Below are 20,979 nucleotides of genomic sequence, written 5' to 3'. Positions count from 1 at the left end.
AGTTTGCGTTTAGCTATTTTATTTTTATTTTTTTAGATCAAATCAGTTTTTTTGTAGAAATACAAAAATCTGAGATCAAAGTCTTAAAACATTTGGTAGTGTGATGGCAAAATATACTTTTTTGCATAAAATGTGCTAAAATCTAATGCTCTTTCATAACAAAAGATTATATATCTCTCCAGAGCTTCTTCAAAATGGCCATTTTAAAATATGAGATTCAACTGTTCTTTCCAACACTTTAAGCCATGTGAAGGTAGGAATTATTTGCTTGTTCTGTACAGATAAGAAAATGACAAGATAAACCCTTTTGCCAATCCACTCGTCATCATCTGTAGCACTGGGCTCCTCCAGAATCTGTCTCCATTCCTCCCTGCACCCTTCGGCTCTTCTCCAGTTCGTCAGGCCAATTTCTCTCATTTTTCTTTTCACATCCTCTGCTTTCCGGAGTGGTAAAAAGAATCTTATTGGGGGTACGATTATTATTCATTCTGTGCACATGGCCCAACCATTGTAATCTTCTTATTTTTCTGAATTGTACATACAGTGCCTCTAATGGGTGAGTAAACTGTTTTCTCCACACTCTTTTTTGGTTAATAGCACCAAATATCTTCTTTAATATTTTTCATTCAAATACTAGTACCATATTTTCATCTCCTTTGGTCATAACACAGCATTCGGCAACATATGCTACCGGTTTGAGGAGAGATTTGAAAATAATGGTTTTTTGTTTTTCTGGGGAGCAATTTGAATCCCAGATGTTTAAGTAATCCATAATAACTTTCGTTTGCTGCCCATAGCTGTGCTCTAATTTTGGTACGATAATTGTTTTTATTAGAAAATTTCAGTACCTAAGTATTTTAAGGAGTTGACACTGTCTATGTGGTGTGACCCAACGTCAATTGCCTGCTTTGCATAATTTATTTGTAACTTTATTGCTAACATATATATGGTGTTAGATTTATGTATTTTAAGACCCATGTCACTTGCAGCCATCTCTAGCTTTAGGAAATCATATTTTTATCCAGGAATAGTTCTGGAGATTAAGTCTAGGTTATCTACATAGGCTAATAATATCTGAATGGTATTTCTAAAAATAGTTCCTGTTGTTTCTGCTCCCACATCTCTCATAAATTTTTCTAAGACAATATTAAACAACAGACATGCCAGTGCATCACCTTGCCTTAGATTTAGACCGTTGTACGTCTGAAATAGATCTGATTTGCGGTTTTAGACCGTCACCAAGTATTGTGTTTTTGCATTCATCCCTCTACCGGATTGTTATATCAAAATGGTATCAACTTTCATGAAAATCATTTAGTAAATTTGGATTATTGATATATTTATTAAATTGCTACCTTCTCTTACATAAGTACCATAATACACATACACATATTATTGAATTTTTCTCTATTTATTCTCTTTTAAATGCTGTTTATAATGTCTTTTAATAAGTAAACACACATAATAATATGGACCTATTTTTCTGTACATTTTGGCAGTTCAGCTATCTGCTTTCTATTCATTAACTTTACTTCTACAACCCGTAAAGTAATGCAGATACAATTTTCAAATAAATGCACAAAATACATACAAATGTACGACCAATTTACTTGGAATGTTCTTACTTTTATTTTATTTAAAATATTTGTGCTCTAAATAAATTCTAATATTGATGTTAAAGCCTTTTCAACATTTATATTGTTGGATAAAAATAAAAAATAAGTAAATTTACATATTTTTTAATTTAATATATTTTTTTGCACCACAATTATGTAATTGGGCCCGCAGGCCCAATTACATTTATGAATTACAGTACAGAACACCCAGACTTAAGAAAAATCACACATTAATTTTTGTGTTCTCACCGGGAATCGAACCCAGAACCTTACGTGAGTGAGTCAAGCGTCTTAATCACTACACCACGGAGGCCCCCAGAGTATTAATTACCATTTATCTATTTTTGTTTGTAATACAGTAAAACTCACATTATCAATTAATTAATGAGTGCCATCCGGATTAATAAGTGCCAGATTTTATTGCTTTAAAAATAAAAGAGCGTATTGGAATCACATTAAAAACTCACTTAGACATTTCCAGCAAAGTTAATTGCACAATTAATTTAAAATTATAAACATCTCCTTTATTTTTTATTTCCTTATAACGATTTGGATATTTGGCAATCCGGATGACTGGAGTTTGGATAAACGGAGTTCTACCATATTTAAATGTATAGATACTGGAAGGATGAGGAAGTACGTGGTAGACACAATATTCATAGTTAGGGTAAAATAACAACGCAACAAAGAATTTTAGGGACTACTCATTTATTTGCGAAGTCGTTTTTCATTATTATTGCTCACTCATAACGTATGAATGATATTTAACATATAAAAATAGAATCACTTAGAATAATTACATCCTATATAAAAATTTACAGCCTTAAATTATAAATATATAAAAATAAGATTTGTCATGTAAAATAATAAAATATGTTTTAACATTATAATAATTAAATATCTTTCAACTTATACAAATATCTAACACTTATAACGAATAAATTGTTGAGTGGGTTGATGTTGACGAGTTTCTTATTCTTAATCTCCAAAGTTAGGGAAACTCAAGTCTGTATCATTGTATCATTACTAATACACTTAAAGCTAATAGTATTGCGAGAACTTTTACTATTGTTTTCGCCCTAATCTCACTATTACAGTTACATTATAAAAATAAGCGTAAAATGGAATAAATAAAATGACGTATGAAATGCAGAGATTCATTGGTGGTATATTGAGGGGAATCGGTTCAGCGTGGAAACATAATTTTTAATTCAAAGTTTAGATTTCAGCAAAGAATGATGTAATAATGATTAAAAACCTTTGTACCATTCAATTTACCACTGTTTACACTGAGCCTCACTAAAGATGTAACTTAACAACCAATCGTCATCTTTTTTATACTGGCCAGTTGGTCTGCCTTACTCTTTCTTCCAGAAAGTTTCTTTTCAATGTCTTCTAAACTCTTTCCTTTCGTCTCCGGTACCCAGATGTAAGTGAATACCATCGCAAACATGCAGATAACTCCGAACATCCAAAAAGTACCGTGGGTTCCGATGCTCTCAATGATATCCGCGAAGGTCTTAGTGACGATGAAAGTGCAGGACCAGTTGAAAGCTGTAGCCACCGATGCCGCTGTTCCCCTTATCCTGCCGGGCAGAATCTCACCCATCATCAGCCACGGGATGGGGCCGAACCCGAGAGAAAAGCCGATAACATATACCACAAAACTTACAAGAGGAATCCAACCGTAATCGGTCGTGTCGTAGAAGTTTCTCAGATAAAAGAATGTACCCAATGTCATCAGAGTGAATACCATCGCGGCACCGGAAACGAAGAGTAAAATTTTCCTTCCCAAACGTTCGATCAAAATCGTCGCTACGAAAGTGGAGGCAAAATTAACGATCCCCACGATAATAGTGCTCAAATTCTCGTCGATCGTGCTTCCGGCGTCCTTAAAGATGGACACAGTATAGAAAATTACAGCATTGATACCACTCATCTGTTGGAAAAACATAAGTCCCAGAGATATGAGTATAGCTCTGGTGTGTTCCCGTTTGAAGAGTTCTCGGGCGACAGATCCTGTGGCATTCCTTTCGGCGTCTGTGTGTGATTTGATGATTTCTCGAAGCTCTTCTTCCACGTCTGCATCGCTGCCTCTCAGCCAGCGCAGGGCCTGGGCCGCTTGCTCTCCGCGGTCGTGAGACACGAGCCAGCGGGGAGTTTCCGGAATCAGCATCATGAGCACCATGAAGGGAACTGGGAGAGCGGCTCCGAGCCAGGCGAGGCCGGACCAATCCAGGTAATTGCCAGCTACGAAGCATACGAGGATGCCTATGTTTCCGAAGGCCGTAGGGAGCAGACCGAGCTGGCCCCGAACTTCGGGTTGAATGATCTCCCCCAGGTAGACGGGAAAGGACAGAGAGCCGATGCCCACGCACAATCCTCCGAAGATACGCCCTACGTACACAATTGCCACACTGCCAGCTGTGGCGATGATGATCCAGGATATAATGAAAGGGATGCTGATAGCGAGAATCGTATTTTTTCTTCCGAAATGCTCTATTAACGGTCCCCCTATTACTCCACCGACCAGTGCTGCTAGGGGCATCAAACCTCCCACCCACGAACCCTAAAAACAGAAAAAAAAAATATGTAATCATTTTAACACTTCACTCAATTAATAAATAAACTAAAATAGTTCGTCGGTTTATTTTCGTAGCCGATTACAATAAGTATTGTTTTAATTAAGATTTTCGTTCTGCTTTGTGTTAATTTATGCCTAGATAATAGATGTAATAATTCATATAACGTCACTGCATAGAAACCAGAACTCATTAGGCGATTTAAAAAAAATAGTCAAATGAATTTCGAGTTTAATCAATACTTTGTTATCCGAACCCATTTTAGAATATGTAAGCGGTGTGAGGTCTCGTAATCAGGACTTTGAACGCGTACGTTTAGACCGGTTGGCAATAATAATTAAATGCGTACTTTGTATGTTATACAAACGCTAAACGGAGAATTTATTAATGAGTAACAATTTTCGACATTCAAGATTTTGAACTAAAAAATCCGAAATTCAAAAAAATATATTTTAAGTATTTTCTTGATTTACATTGCTTTATGAGCATACATTTTAAACATAGATTAAGTACCTACATAACTTCCCCTTTTAAGTTTCATTAGTGCACCCATTAGCATCTTAGTCATTTGCAGTAAGATAATTAGGTGGCGCATGCCCAGCTCGGGCCGATACCATAAGCGGGCAATTAGAAAAGCATCGAAATTATCACCAATCATACTAAAAATACATTCTAATTCTGAGTCTTTCCGATAGTCAATTATTTTTGTACTTCTCTCTGATTGTCACCAAAAAAATTAACCCTTTTCCGTTTTTATATATATAAGTTTAGCGGTTAAAATATTTGAGTATTTTCTTCTTCGGTCAACTTACCTCTGCTTTAGTAACGGATATTGTGCTGTTTTCGTGATACATAGTCGCCAGAGCCGGGGATGTGTATGCCGTACAATATCCCACAACCAATGACCCCAGAGATACCGCTACAGCAGCCAAAATCTGAAATAAAGAAATAACGTAATGAAATATGGATGTTCAAACATAGGCAAAATGGTGAATGTTACACAGTGTGTAAAGTGGCCACTTAAACCAGCCAATGACAGGTCATAAGCCCTGTAAATGCCTAGACTTCCACATTCCCTTATTTAAGGTATTCTCCATCCCAGTTGTAATTTGTTAATATTAACTATTGTTTTAATGAACTTCCTGATAACGGAATATGAAGTGTAAGGTACATACAATAATATAACTAGGCAAACACCAATATCACCTTAGTGTCAATAGCTCCTGTAAATGTTTTTATGAGTTTAATATTCAAGAAACGGACCAATATTTGCTCTAGCACTCATAGTTGTTTTATCTGTACTCCGATAAATATTTGGCTTATAAATCTTTGTTCAAAAGTGATAAAATTGTGTCCTCATTTTGCCGAACTGGCATAAAATTCATGCGATTCTCAAGCTGAAATTATCCTTTAATTTACACTGTTGAATTATACAGTGCGCACCCTTTAATCGAATAAGAAAAGGACAATCTCCATGCTTGCAGCACATTATCAATCGGAGGAATTGACCTGCCGTGTGAAGCTTTTGTGATATTCAATGGAGTTTATATTCTTTATCATCAAATTGAACATATCATCGTGTGTTTAAAATTAATGAGAAATGTACTCGATAACACGCTCAATTCAGGTGACGGACCGTATTTATAAGTGGTTTTGGAGATTTTTTTTACAAGACCTACTAAATCAATGCCACATACCTGCATTCCAATATTGAGTTTCTTCGTTGTTGGCAAATATGGCGAGGAATCCGACTTGCTGGAATAGTCTTTGTTCTTCCCGGTATCCGAGAGCGCCTCCACAAAAGGCACCGCATTCCGCAGGTTCTCATCTTTGATTCCCTTGATTTCCATCTCCATTTTGTACTTGCTTCCTCCGCCCAAACTGATTTGCCTTTTCTGCTGGAAGTGTTGCCTTATCTGCTCGTAGTCCTCTGGCTCCAGCCCTCCGTGTTCCTCTTGCGTCAACGAGCGTTCCTCCTCGTCGCCCTGCTCGTCCTCCTCCAGGTATTCTTCCTCGTAAGGCTCGTGGGAGAAGTCGTGGGGAAAGAGGCCCCTCGGCAGGTGGAGTTGGGAGCCGGAATAGTCTGTCACGAGACTGGTGCTGGTGGTGCTGGCGGAAATGGTGGCCTTGGATGGGACGCGGGCGTACCCTCTCCCTGGACCGGAGGAGAGCGCCAGCAAGCGGCTCTCGGCTCCGCGTTGCTTTGAATCGTTCCCCTAAAACAAAAAAACGAACACGGTTAACTAACAAGTTAACTTACAAATTGGCTTATTTGTATACGGACGATCCTTGAAATGAATTCTCCTTACTATGCAGTTTTTTTTTTGCATTTTTTGGGAAAATTTAAAATATATATATATATATATATACAAATCGATACCATTTTTCTCACGTATTTAATTGTGTATTTTTTTATACCTTTTTCACTACTTTTTATCCAGGAGCAAAATTACGCTTTTTGCAAAATCTTTTCTCTAAAATCACTACACAGTTTATTAACACGATCAACCCTTAGTATTAACGCGGAAAAGCTAACTGTCAAAGTGACAGCTGTCAAGTGTTCGCAGATGATTCAATCGAATATGTATAAGTACACACTAAAATGTGAGATATTTGATGGTTTTATGAGTGAGACGTTGTGATAAATGTCATATTATTAAGTATTTGCTCGTATTTATAATGTTATCGTTATTCCAGGCAAGGTCATTATTTTTAATGATATCTCTTGACCGGCGGCTATACTCTGAAAAATGTAGTGATGATCGCTAGGAAACGTCATTTTTCCCCACAAGCGTTGACTTGTTGATAACCCCTGACCGGAGACTCCCTAGAAAATACACAATATTTGCAAATCGTTTATTGATCACGTGTTTCCTGGTTTAATATTGTATGCACCCAGAATTTTATCAATATTTCAAAATAATTTTATAAAATCTAAATCCAGCCTGAAATGAATTATGTATTTTGGACACCTTTTTCGCAACGTCTCCTCTAACTAATACTATCTCATATATTAACTAGAGAAGACGTTGCTACGCTGGTTCTTAGCGTAACAGATTTTTTTTTTAATTAAAAAATATGACTATTCGTCAGTAAAATCTACCTTTATTATGTATTCAAACTTCAAACAAGTGATTATAGTTGAGTTACTTACGACAATTATTGTTATTATTATTATGATTTTAGTTTATCTTATATTATTTAGTTTATAATTAATTTATGATATTACGCAAATGTTCACAATTCAATCATCATATATTTTAGTTTAGAATAACATGAAATGTTAAACCTAAGATTTACCGTAATTAATTAATCGCAGTGTTTACAAAATTTATGAAAAACATGAATTATTATTAATATTATTATGTCTGCCAAAACGAATGAAAGACTTGAATTAATTGCAAAAATATTAGGATAATCAAAGAACATTTAAAAACCATTTGGTATATTAGTACTAGGTAGATAATCGCAAAAAATACTTTGTTTTATGCATTTTTTAAAATTTAAGAGTTGCATGCTTATACAAGATTTATATTTACTTTTAAAAAAACAGTTGTGTATTTGTCAATATCATGACGATGGTGATGAATTACTAGTAATACATTTAGTTATTGTAATCTTACTAAGAATCCCGGGACCCTCGTGATTGAGGCAAGCGTCTCAACCCTTAACCGTTACACCACGAAACCGCCATTTTACGATTGTATAGACATACTTTTGTCAATTTTGACAATAACGGTAATTTAAGTACTGAATTGAACGTTCCGGAGATTTTATAAAGATATGTTGATCTGGGATCAGCATTTATGAAAAAGTAACTGAGTTGGATGTTCGAATATATGCTGAATGTTGAAAGTTACACAGTGTGTAAATTAATCATTTAAACTAGTTAATGTCACATCCCTGTGAATTTTCAGACTTTTCTCAAAAAATGGTCTCTGATAGATATATACATTTATTGCCTATATGTCATAGCTTTCGTTAAAGCTCTAACGCCCGTGACACCCTACAATAAGATGTAACGGATCTACCAATCCCAATTCGTTAACGACGCCGACGGCGCCGTGTGCTTATTACAAGTTAATATAGTTTTTATTCGTATGAAGCCGAAACGAGTGCGAATACAATTTCGTTACGGAGTGAGATAGTTATATGGGATGCGAACGAACTTTCGAAATGAAGGCAATACAATGACATTTTAACTACTCTTTTGCATCGGCGCGGTGCCCCATATTTTCGTTTTCGTCATTAAAAATGCAGCGTCGATAACGGCTGGATGTCATTTTTTCTTACACAACGTCCTTGACACTGATAACTTTTCGAGTATTTTTTACATTGCATCTCTTTTGTTTTTTTTTATTTTAATATTTAACTTCTTTTACACGCATATTTGTACGTTGGCTCTCAGTTATTGCCAAAAAACTGTCAATTTCTTACAACTTATGAAATAAAGGGTGTTATTTATACTTATTTAATTTTGGTTTCAAAACGTATGCGAAAAAAATCAAACAAAATAGATACAAAAATAGAACTAGCATTACGTGTATATAAATTAATTTATATCGATGCTAGTCTTCAATGGAAAGGGGAATAAATAGAGTGGAAAAGAGGAAAGGTTAAGGAAGAGAAATAAGATGTTTCTTAAATAGTGTACCGTACATTCACTGAGACTGGACCGCTGTGCACGTGCAAACCACGAGCCCACTGCGTGATATCGCATGATTGGCCCAATTCACACCACGGAAAAAATCTTCACGGCATGATAAAATACAATACGGTGGAGCGATATTTGTTGTTTTACAATTATTTATTTATTTAATACCCGGCAAACGCAATAACCAGAACACCATGAGACCGACTAATCTCCAGTCGATTTTCTTTTGCAGGATTTTTACCTGAGAGTACTTGCTTAATTTAAATAATTATTTCGATAAAATGATCATTAAAATGTGTTTGGTTAAGTTGTGCTATATTATTTGAATCGAGTTGTGGTCCCGTGGCTAGTGTTGCGGACTTACGGATCAGTTTGATTTCCATTTTTTAATAGTGAGTTATTTACAACTCCTTGAAAATGGTCACCAAAATTGAAATATTTGGGTAAATTATAAGAACGCTAATATTTCTTTTTTTTTGCCGAGGCGTTTTTATTGATTTTTTTATTTAAGTCATTAACTATTTAGTTTTATAAAAAAAAATATATGTAAATATTATTAAATCTAAATAGGTACTAACGAATCTAATAAATGTCAACCCACTATAATTTTACCGTGCCGTTTAGATTAAGATGATAGGTGTGAAATAGGCTATTCTCCATCGGGTATCACGCGGCTGGTTTGTTTACTTGGAAATTCTTGTAATAATGAACAGACCTTAGGAGCATCTTCGATAGTAGATGGGAGATGACTCCACAGTCCAGCCGCATGTGTACTATATGAGTTGGAGAAGAAGGATGAATAATTATTGTGGATGGGGATCAAGAGGTTGCTTTGAGAATAAGAACGAAGAGGTAAACCATGAACTACTGATAAACGTTGAAATTTTACACGGAGGTATCTAAGAGCGTTAGGACTACAAAGTACAGTGAGCAGAAGTGGCGGGTGTGATTGTCTCTCAGCTGTCTAATTTTAAACACTTTTGCCTGGTGAATAATTTATATATATATATATATATAATATTTAATATAATATTTAATCACTGCATTGGTTTAAAAAACAAAAAAAATCATTTCCGTCATTCCCGTATTCACCTAATGGTGCAACTATCTCTGCATTATTGTACCAATTACAATATATTTCAAAAATTGGCTTCATAAAGGAAAATTCAGTCTTCGCTTATGTGCTAGTTCGTGGAATTTGAAATTGCGCTGAAAAGACTCCTTACCAAATAAATAGTTAACGTCGACTTGTCTGTAATCTAACCCAGGATCTCATTTATGGTAGCCAAATGCGCCAACCACTATTATAATGACCAGAAATAATAAGTTTTTACATTGTATGTATTCTCTATTATCAATCTATTATTTCTATATTGATTGTATGACAATTAAATTCATTTTACTTGGCGTGTTGTGTAATACTTTGGTAGCAATGAACCCTAGTCAAATAATATTCATCATCGTCATAATCAAACCCTTTTCCATACTCGACGATGCATAGGGCACTGCATTAAAAAAAAAATGCAGCGTATCCCGATCGTCTGGTACAGGAAGGTAAGGTGACCAGTATAACGCCTCAGGTACAAGTCCAGGGACAATGAAACATTGCAGTGTAAAACCACCTTATAAACAAATATTTCGTGTGGACCCTCCTATGAATCCGATCCAGGACCCCGAGAACGGTAGGCCAACCACTATATTACGAGGAGGACTTTTCTCTACTCGATTTCCCTTTTCAGGATATTTAGCCGAAAGTAGCAATCAAGACGAAAACACTTGTCAAGGATTCTGATCATATTTCACACACAGAACTGTATTGCTAATCCGCCCAGACACATTCTACAAGAATATAACTGTACAATGAACCTTTATTTTTTTACTAATCTCAAGATTCGGCAAACATTATCCACAGATTCTGTACAAAAAAAGCTTATTTACAGATTTTTTCTCTTGCAGTATCGGGACTAATCGTATTTACTCATTTGGATAAACATTTGATTTTCTTGTTGTTGTAATATTGAAAGCGATAAGGAAAGACGTCATTCGTTATTGGTATCCTTAGTTGGAGTAAGTAATATGGAGATTTGTCCGGAGTCGTCCGGAAACTTTCTGATAGTTAACAGAAGTTTAAAGGTTATATAGATCGACAGACTTTTGCAGACTGTTCTTATTGAGCCCGATCATAGAGATCAGAAAATTGAACAAGAAATTGATCGTACGGCAGTATGTCAATATTGACGCATGTGGCGTTCTATCCTCTCTGCCCATATCTACAGAGAAATGGCGCGATGCAAGTAGGTGTAGGTGTTGATTCAAATAATAGGCATGTAAAAAATGCAAAATTAGCCAATGTACTTACTAAAACTTCGACACGAAAGACGAATAGCAGACGGCATAATATGTTAAAGCTAAACTATGTCATATGATCCCATTATGATGGGGTATAGCAAATATATTATACATAGACTACAATGCCAACAAAACAAAATTTCAAAACTGACAACCGGCTTACCATATTAAACTCCAGCGGTAGAAGTATACGAGTGTAAAATCCGCAAATTCGTTTCAAAAATCATTCGTAAATAGAACCTGCAGTATGTAATCCATTTAATCATACTGATATTAATAATATATCTAAAGTTGCAATATAGGTGGAAAACATTTTTGAGAAAGAAATATGGAAGTCTAGGCTGATTAACGTGGCCGTATTCACCATAAGCTAGACTTGCATTTAATAAAAGGTCAAAAATAATTGAATCAAATAATATAGACCTAAAACTAAGAATACTCCTAATCAAGACCTATGTATGGAGTATCTTGATGTATGGCTGCGAGACATGGTGCCTATCCGAAATAGATAAACGGAGACTAGAGGCTTTTGAGATGTGGTCCTATAGAAGACTACTAGGTATTTCCTGGAGAGACCACATTACAAATGAAGAGGTTCTCCAAATAATCGAAGGTGGAAGGCACCTGCTCAGGACCTTGTCCGAAAGGCGAGCGAGATGGATCGGCCATGTGATACGTCAAGAAGGCCTCCTGCATGTCATAATGGAGAGGATGACCGAGGGGACAAATTCTAGGGGACGCCCACGCCGAGAGTACCTGGAGGACCTATTAGAGGACGTGCGCTGCTCATCATATGTTGACTTTAAAAGAGCCGCACAAGACAGGGAGGAATGGAGGAGAAGAATGAATGTAATTGCTGCCAGCCAATCCCAGGACTGAGACCAGAGAAGAAGATTCACCATTCTGCCTATATTCAAACATCCACATTTCCACAACTCTTCCATCTGTTGACTTTTGTGTTGACAGGTTATAAGCCCTATAAATGCTTAGACTTCCATATTCCCTTCTCGAAAATGTTTTCCATCTCTGTTGCAACAAATTTAGATCTAAATAATTCCCTAGGGAGGAAATTCAGCCTACCTCCAAACATTTGGATATACTCAAAACATCGTTCAGAACAGAAATCAAAATATGTTATTTATCAAATCTTCTAAGAACAACTTTTGTTTTTTTGCCACAATGTCCAAAATGTGTAGATTAGTCAATTCGTCAAATAACTTTGAATTCTTTGGGATAGATTTCCGGCTTTTCGTAGATCTCTTCGCCATTAACACATTGTGGGATGAAGATGGATTGGCAAGGGCTAGCTCGAAGTCTTACCTACATGTTGTGATGCTTTTGAATATATTGTATACTAATATTTTACTGCCCTTGTTTGTCTTTGCTACGTATTTTTATGTTCTTTTTGTTCAGTTTCCTGTATATATGTTTCTTCATATAACTGTTGTAATTGGCTTAGGCCGTATATTTGATAAATACGTAAAAAGGTCAGTTTTACTTCAAATAAAATAAGATTTCTTATTTAAAATTCTGACCCATTTCTTATTCAACTTGATCCATTTAAAACGGACTTCAATCAAGTATTTATTTGATTACGATGGTTATAGTTTACACGCACAGATGTTCCGACAATAGCGTGTTTCTTGTTGCGATGTTTCGGCCATGATCTTGGATCTTGACCACTGTCTTTTACTATATATGAATGAATTTTTTTCATTGATGATATTTTTTTGATCAATGTTTTATTAGATCTGCGTGCCAGACATTGTCACGTGTTACTCATTATTTACCTTTAAGCAAAATAACATTTTAAAGCCTGTTTTAGATCTCTGTTAATAAAACTTAATATGGTTATACCTATCATAATTTACGATAGCTAAAATCGCGTTTTTCTTGCTTTGACAACTTTACTGTTTACTAACAAATGTTTTTTTGTCGAAATCATTGCATTAATTTATTTATTTACAAAACAGTTCACAAAAAAAGTATACAGGTAATCACACGTAAATAATATAATAAAATATTTATTTACTTATAAACAGTTTATCACACATTTTTTAAAACATAGTTCCCAATGGGACCAAAATAATACAAGCAAAGAGCATATTATGCAACCATTATATCTATGTATTTTTTTTTATATTGTATTATTGCCAGTCTAACCAGGGTCATTACCCCGTACTAAGACCGACAAGTGTTTTTTTTTATAAACATAATAATTTATTTATTTTTAAAAATTAAGTCAACATGAAATACCACAATTTTTTATTTTTACTTTTATTGTTTCTTCGAACTTTTTTCAGACTTATTTTATCAACAAAAAAAGTTTTTTTTTGCAACACGACATATTTCTATTACACGTAAATATTACAAGCGCTTAGACGTGAACTGATGTATTTGTTGCGACAATTTTTGTCTTCCATCAATAGCCATTAGTTCCTCCAAATTTTCCCAACCAATGAGTTTATAGTTCATTCTAATTATTTGCAGTATTTTGGGTATGTCCAATTTTTTCTAGACAAGGCTGGATTGCTCCGCGGTTTATGGTATCGGGTTTACCTTTGTGTTTCCACGAATATAAAATCTACGCGGTGTTTCTGCAATCTATTTTTCAACCAAATTTCATAACGTCATAATCGGTATAATTATTTTATAATAAAATAGTCTTCAAAAAATAGTGAATAATTGTTCAAAATATTTTTAAGTTTTCAAAATGTTTGTAGATTTTTACAGAGCTTATGACCTATCGCTGGCTAGTTTGAGTTTCCACTTTACGCATTGTGTAAAATTCACTTTAATGTATATGTTTAAACATCCCCATTTCCTCAACTCTTCCATCTGTCTCAACAGCTGAAACCTTTATTGATGTGGATAGGATTCATCGTGCTGAATTATTTCACTTAACAGGCAACGCCTGAAAACTATTTTTAATTTTATACTTCTTATCCAGGGACTGTCCATGAATACTTCTAAAATATTATTATTTAAATATGTCTATAATTATGTCTACCAGAGTTGACCTAATATAATGATATCTGTATTGGTTATTTTGAAAAAAAAAGTTATTGGGTTATCTGTACAGTTCATTGCTAAAAAATAATAGTTTATCCTCGAAAACTTTGTTTTCAACAAATTAATGTAATTACCATCATCCTTATCATACCCTTATCCCGACCCGATGGTACATAGGGTACTGCATTGGAAAACTAAATGCAGTGTGTCTCGGTCATCAGTTAAACGAATGCAAGGTGATCAGTCTCGCTCTTCAGGTTTCAATCCAGGGAGAATGAAATAGTGCAGTGTAAAACCACCTTCAAAATAATTAGTTTACGCCCACGCTGCCGGGAACCGAACCTGGTACCGCAAACATGATAGGCAATCTTTTTAACCAACATTCCGTGTAAACCTTGCCAGGAATCGAACCCAGGATCTAGGCGACCGCGCCAACCTAAAAACTTCGAGGCGGACTTGTCTCCATTCAACTATCTTTTCCAGGATTTTTACTTGAGAGTAGCCATCGAGTTGAAAACACTCTGTTAGACTTTTTGAGTATTTTCAAATGGTTCATCTCATTGTTTCCCTTTGATTGAGGAAGTTCAGTGCTACGGGAAATTGGATGTAAAAAATGTTTTCTTACACGCGGTAAAAATTAGATCATTTAATTGTAAAGCGAAGTTTCTCTAAAATATATTTTAAATAAACTTATTTAGATGACGTCACAAGTTAAGTTAAATCAACCAATGATAGAGTCTTGTGATAGATTTCCGAATTTCGGGAAGCCAACCCGCCAATCAGGACAATTCACCGAAGAGAACTGGTGACGTTATGTGCGGAGTGATTAAAAAATTAGAGAACTTAAAAAATCAAAGCGAAGATTATACGATACATAAAAATTTTTTTTTGCTTAGTTTGATAGTGTATTAACAAATAAATAATAATAAAAAACACTGAATTTCCTTATTTCCTTATAATCTATTTTTTTAACTTTATTTACCTTTTCACACTATTAAAGTATTTTTAAATTATTATCATGTTTAACCAATTCTACTTAAATGTATGTTTAATGGATTATTCTCCTACTTGTAAAAGGCACACTACCATTTATATTATAAAATACAATAACATGTACTCAACACTAGGCTTTAAAAAAACATGATAAATTGAGATAAAGTAAAATATACAAAAGTATAAAAAAGACGTATAGAGATACCTATGAAAAGAAATAAAATTAAATTTAAAAAAAACATTAATCAAATTTACTATGCATTAGCGTCATCTGTGGTTCATTTTCCAAATTAAATAACACTTACTATTTTCGTTATATTTTAATTTGATTAGTCAACTATCAATCAGAAATAAATCTTCTGGTTTGTTTCTTTGATGAAAGCAAAGGCACGCGCGCCCTCTGGTTATGATTTCCATTATATTTATTTTCTATAGTGACTTAATTAAAGCATAAAATAATGTTAATTAAGGGTAATATTATTATTTTTTTATTCATTATCATATGTTGACTTATGTATTTTCATGATATCATAATACATAAACTAATGTTTACATTGCGCTTGTTACATTTAGGCAAACTTAAATCTTCTCCTATTCTCCTAAAACTTTCCTTTAATTTATCTAAAACATAAAAATAGTTTGTTCTTTATTTTTTTTACGCATAGTAAATATGTATACGGTTTAAAATGATTTTTAAATAGAATTATTTTTATTTTCTATTGTTTTTTTTGTAGATACTTACTGCTATTAAAAAAAACTCTTATAATTTTAGTCAAATTTTCTACTTTATTTTCTAAATTATGTTTGTAACTCAGTATGGGTAATATCCAATATTAAAAACAAGTATTTAATGTTTTTTTGGATTGCTACTGTATATGTTATTATTATTATTGATGTTTTTTGTTGATATTTCTTGATAAAACTCCATAGTTAATGATTATCATAAAATTATAAATAAACTTATCAATGAAACTTCTTGGTTTAGTTTTACTTTTTATTATTTTGACCAACGAGCGCTTTCGCCTAAGTAGGCATCTTCAAGACTGAAAAATAATAAAAAGTAAAACTAAACCAAGAAGTTTCATTGATAAGTATATGTTATTGTTTCTTCTAATTTATTATATTTTTTTCCTTCAAAATTATTAATAATAATAAGTTCACAAATATATTGAAATATAATGTAATTTAATTTAAAAATAATAAAATCATTTGAATAAAATGAATAAATTACAATATAAAGAAAAAGATACAGAAAATATATTGCTTGGAATAAATTATTTTTAATAGTATCCTATGTACGTTTGGGACATGTGCCTTAGGGGCATTTCGCTATATCTTGCAATTAATTTGACGTGCACATTGACATTACCCGTATATTGAGTTTTAAATGCATCCACGGCCGAGGAATTAAAACTGCATTCACTCTCATTTCGAACAGGTACCTCAATGCCGTAAAGGTTTCTAAATCTGTAATGGTTCTAGAGAAGGACGCAACCGTCCACAGGGCAACAACAACATATCCTCATTACCACCTTACCTTTTCCGACGACATTTGCCGGAGCATGTCCATAAACTTGGCCATGGCGGACGTGTTCTTCTTATTGAAACTCATCTTGAACTGGTAATCAAAACACTAGCGTAGTCTTTAAAATGTGGGCTAATTATTGCCTCCCACAAAAATGTCCACACACTTTACGGCACGTTAAAACTGTAACAGTTGTAAAAATATCCCTTTTGTATCGTATACTTTTCACACCGCACTCCCGGAATGGTAAAAGCCAGGATAATTGGCTCCTTACTTTGGCAAATAGTCCAACTTTTTCTAAAAATACTTAATTATTATCACAGGATTCTTAAATTATCAGCCCTTGCTGAAATTAATGCGTTTTAAAAAAACTAGCCCGATTTTTCGTCTTGCGCTAAAAATGAAATGTTTGGTCGCCTTCTAGATCCTTCCAAATCTGAATTTCGCGCCGTATTACCCTGAGAAGAGGTCTGCCGTTTGGCGGTTGTGTTCCGTTTAAGTTCTCGCAGATGTCAGTCGTGTCTTATATACTAAACCACCTACAGCCCCCCCCCCTCCCTCTCCCCTTCCCCGCCGCTTCTCTGATTACCATTTTCAGTTTGCTGGTGTGAGTGTAACTAGTACATAGGCATACTTCGATACAAATTTTAGGAAAACTAAAAACTTTTCACTTTTCGTGAATACTATTGAATAATTTAACTATTTTAAGAAGTTTCAAATATAACCCGCTTGTTATGTATGTTTGCTGTTGTATTCGAACATTTATTTGTTAACGTAAATTATAAACGCTTGCTTTTTTCCGAGGGTCAAAGGTTCGAACCACGACAAGTGTTTTGTTTTTCTTTAGTTTACTGAGTTTTTTTTTCGAAGTTCAATATTGTTTGAGAGTTGACTTCACCAGAGAACGATTATTTGATTGCTTATTGTATTATTGTGTGTAAGTATTATTCAAATTGCTAAGTATTTTATTTACTTACGTTATTATATAAAATGTAAATATCGTTGTAATATTGTTTTTTTTACAATAAATCTGCTTTTTTGTCATTCTTCATACATAATGCAGTTATATACAGTAAAATTTATATTATCCGGATAATTTAGTGCCTTATTTTTCTACTTTTGAAATAATACGACGAATTGAAATCACATTAAAAACTTACGTAAACATGTCCAGTTAAGCTAGTTGCACAATTACATTAAAATAAATAACCTCAACTTAATTTTTTATTTCCTAATAACGATTTGAATATTTAGCAATCCGGAAGACTGGAGTTCAGATAAACGGAGTTCTACTGTACATATTTATACTTTTTTATATGTACAGTACTTTGTTTTCCCTTAGTACCAAACAAATTTCATAGATTTAAAACACAACTTCCTCAATGAGAATATTTTTAGTATAAATAATAAGGATCGTCATTATATATTATGGAGAAGTGACTCATGTATGCAGGTTTACTACAAATGGTACTACCCGCCTCCCTTGACCATACTTGTAAAATGCTTCTTTCTTTATTTTACTTTTTTATTGAGTACTTTGTATGTTGGTATTCTGCATAATATTAACATCCCATGTTATTCTTTAAACGTGAGAAATGTTATAGCTTTTTTTATTTTTGTTCATTTTATATTGTCTTTTTGTCAAATAAATAAATTGCTAAATTTACCTCTTTAAAAATTTGTTTTTTATATTGGAATGATTTAATAAGAGTGTTTCTGTGTGTGAGCCGACAAAGAATAACTAGAACCCTGGACGAGCGCTTTCGACTCGATGGCGGAAAAAAATCCTGTGAAATAAAATCTAGTGGAGACAAGTCCCCTTCGTAGTGTAGTGGTTGGCGCGATGGCCTACCGTGCTATCCTAGGTTCAATTTCTGTCAGGGTGGACGTCATATATTGATTTTAATAGTCGTTCTACGCTGCTTGTTTTATAAGCCCTTCATATATTTGTAATTGGCCAAACTCAAGGCGAACACGACACTGAAAGCAGTAGTGTTAATTAAATTAAAATCGTGGTTTACGATTTTAAAAAAAAAAGTTATTTGGTTTTTGACGGAAAAAAATGTTTTTTTTTTAGAATTAGCCAAATAATAAATACCTGAAACTAGTTGTGTTATATTATTGAACTCGTGTGTGGTCTATATTTACAAAGTGTTTTATTTTTAATTTATTAAAAATGTTATTCCACAAAGTAGATGCTGAAACAATAAATAGTACAAAAGGAAGACCCTTGGTTTTTACAACGGGTTTCGTGTATGTGGAAGGAGTGCTTTCACCGTTGTGTTTCATAGTTCCTGCACCGTCATCTGAAGCGTAAGACCGATCACTAGAGACCGGATTCTATGCAAATGCATATTTTACTGAGTTGATAGGGCATATTCGCGCATTTTTTACAGATCTTAATAGTTGTAGCCAACTTAGAGAAAAGTTTGAAAATATTTTAAAAAACAACCCTGGCTGCGAGCGATTCTTTATGTAAAATGCGTAGTTTTATTAATGGCACGAGAGAAGTCATGAGGGTAAGTGCGCTAATGTAGTACCCAAGTTTAAGCACTGCTCAGTAGCTTCGATGGACGTAGATTGTTCATTTTTAGTTTGTAAAAATTCGTCGGCCTTGTAGTGTAATGGCCAGCGCGTTTGCCTACCATGCAAGAGGCCTCGTGTTCGATTCTCAATATGCTTGATATGAAATATTTATTTAAAAAAGTGTTTCTACTCAATAATATTTATTATACAGACACACCTATAATCTTATGAACTATATCATGTAAATTAATCATAATTGAGGGAAAACCCAACGGTTAAGATTATTTTTATTTTCTACTTAAGAACCTTGAATTATAAAACTATATAAGGAAATTCAACCCATCTAATCTTCAAATTCGTTTGAAAATGCCCTAACAAGGCGAAACAATTGTCACGAAATTTTTGTTTTCATAATTTTTATATTTGTAAAAATAAAATAAAGTGTTTAGTAGACTCAAATCAGTGTTTGATTTCTTATATTATAAGTTTAAATATAGAGTTCTACAAAGTAAACACCAAATCAATCAATAATTCAATAATAAATGTAAAAAACAAATTAAATAATAAAATATTTTAAAGTAATTTAACAAGAAAATCATAAGTACTGTTTCATACAGCTGGGCAAAGTGAACAAAACGTTGTATTTATTACGAAATGCATAAATAAATAAATATAATTACCATTCACCATCTTTGAAAAAGTTCAAAAGGTTTGTTCTATAGGAACCCATACACTAAATATATCAGATACGTGGGAATAACTATTGCCAAGTTCATCAAGTATGTTTAATACGGCATTACAAGTATACACTGTCCGTGAATTGTTGCTACAAAACGGTGGCACCTGACTAGTCATTCTTCCAGGCACCCTGAAGTTGATGAGAGATAACAGTTCAGGGCAATCCCATATTGAATTTACAATTTTGAATAAATTAAAAAAGGTTTATAATTTTTCTTCTATCGTTAAGTTTTAACAAATGGTACATTTTTTAATATATATATATGTACCAATGCATCATAATTTAATATGTTTGATTTTTATTTAGAGACTTCGCTGATCAGTCTTTAAACCTTATCTTTACTATGTAATTTAATCATTGTTGACTGTGTGTTTCTGTAAAATAAATAGTCCCTGCACTGGTACCTGAAGCGTAAGACTGATCATCGTACCTTTATTTGACGAAAATGATAAAGATGCACCGCAATCGGTTTACCAATGCAGTGTCCTATGCACCATAAGTTGCGCAAAAGGAAATGATGGTGAATTTCTAATAATATTTTGGCTGATAGAAGCACAATCTTAGAACAGAAAATTGAGAAAAATACAAAATTGTTTCTATTTTTACTAATAAAAAAAAATGAAAACATCATTTTTATTATTCATTTTATGTTGCGTATTTTAAGCATTTTTTATTCATATTTCACCCATTTTATGCTGCACATAATGTCTACTATTCATCTTACCTCTTTCCACGATCTGCCAATAAGTATGTTTCTTAAAGATAAACACGCATCTAATGGTACCGACATAGCTAATCTTTTTGCAACGCATTTTTCTTCAGTATATGTTAATAATTCTTCCAATGTTAATTCCTTATTTAGCTATACTAATACTGTAGACCTGAATAATTGTGAAGTGTCAGCTGAGGATGTCAGAATCGCTCTAAGTAAACTTGGTAATGGTAAATGTATTGGTCCAGATGGTATTCCTGAAATACTACTA

The 20,979-nt window shown here is 33.7% G+C and overlaps 2 protein-coding genes and 1 long non-coding RNA gene across 4 annotated transcripts in view; 2 read left to right on the top strand and 1 right to left on the bottom strand.

Moving 5' to 3' along the window:
* The window catches only part of Roc2 (Regulator of cullins 2), a 115,509-nt gene that overhangs the window by 1,499 nt on the left and 93,031 nt on the right, over positions 1-20,979 (top strand). The window lies entirely within an intron of this gene.
* Positions 2,305-17,228, bottom strand: LOC148273930 (facilitated trehalose transporter Tret1-like). 2 transcript variants are annotated; one of them, XM_088237898.1, is made up of 4 exons: positions 16,744-17,228; positions 5,896-6,414; positions 5,011-5,133; positions 2,305-4,185 (listed from the first exon to the last, which is right to left on the bottom strand). In XM_088237898.1, exons 1-4 carry the CDS (start codon positions 16,816-16,818, stop codon positions 2,929-2,931), a joined length of 1,974 nt encoding a protein of 657 aa, XP_088094024.1. In that variant the 5' UTR covers positions 16,819-17,228; the 3' UTR covers positions 2,305-2,928. The 2 variants fall into 2 exon arrangements, with proteins under 2 accessions (XP_088094024.1, XP_088094025.1); XM_088237899.1 differs by lacking the exon at positions 16,744-17,228 and adding an exon at positions 6,617-6,863.
* On the top strand, positions 10,317-14,946 carry LOC148273931 (uncharacterized). The gene is made up of 2 exons (XR_015824423.1): positions 10,317-13,878; positions 13,925-14,946. It is a non-coding gene; the product is annotated as an uncharacterized LOC148273931 (long non-coding RNA).

This window comes from Micrasema longulum, unplaced genomic scaffold (assembly GCF_059751315.1).
Source record: "Micrasema longulum isolate JH-2025_06_02 unplaced genomic scaffold, ASM5975131v1 h1tg001802l, whole genome shotgun sequence".
NCBI classification, from domain to species: Eukaryota; Metazoa; Arthropoda; class Insecta; order Trichoptera; family Brachycentridae; genus Micrasema; species Micrasema longulum.
Note: the sequence above shows the minus strand (reverse complement) of the source record. Positions and strands in the feature narration are given on the sequence as shown.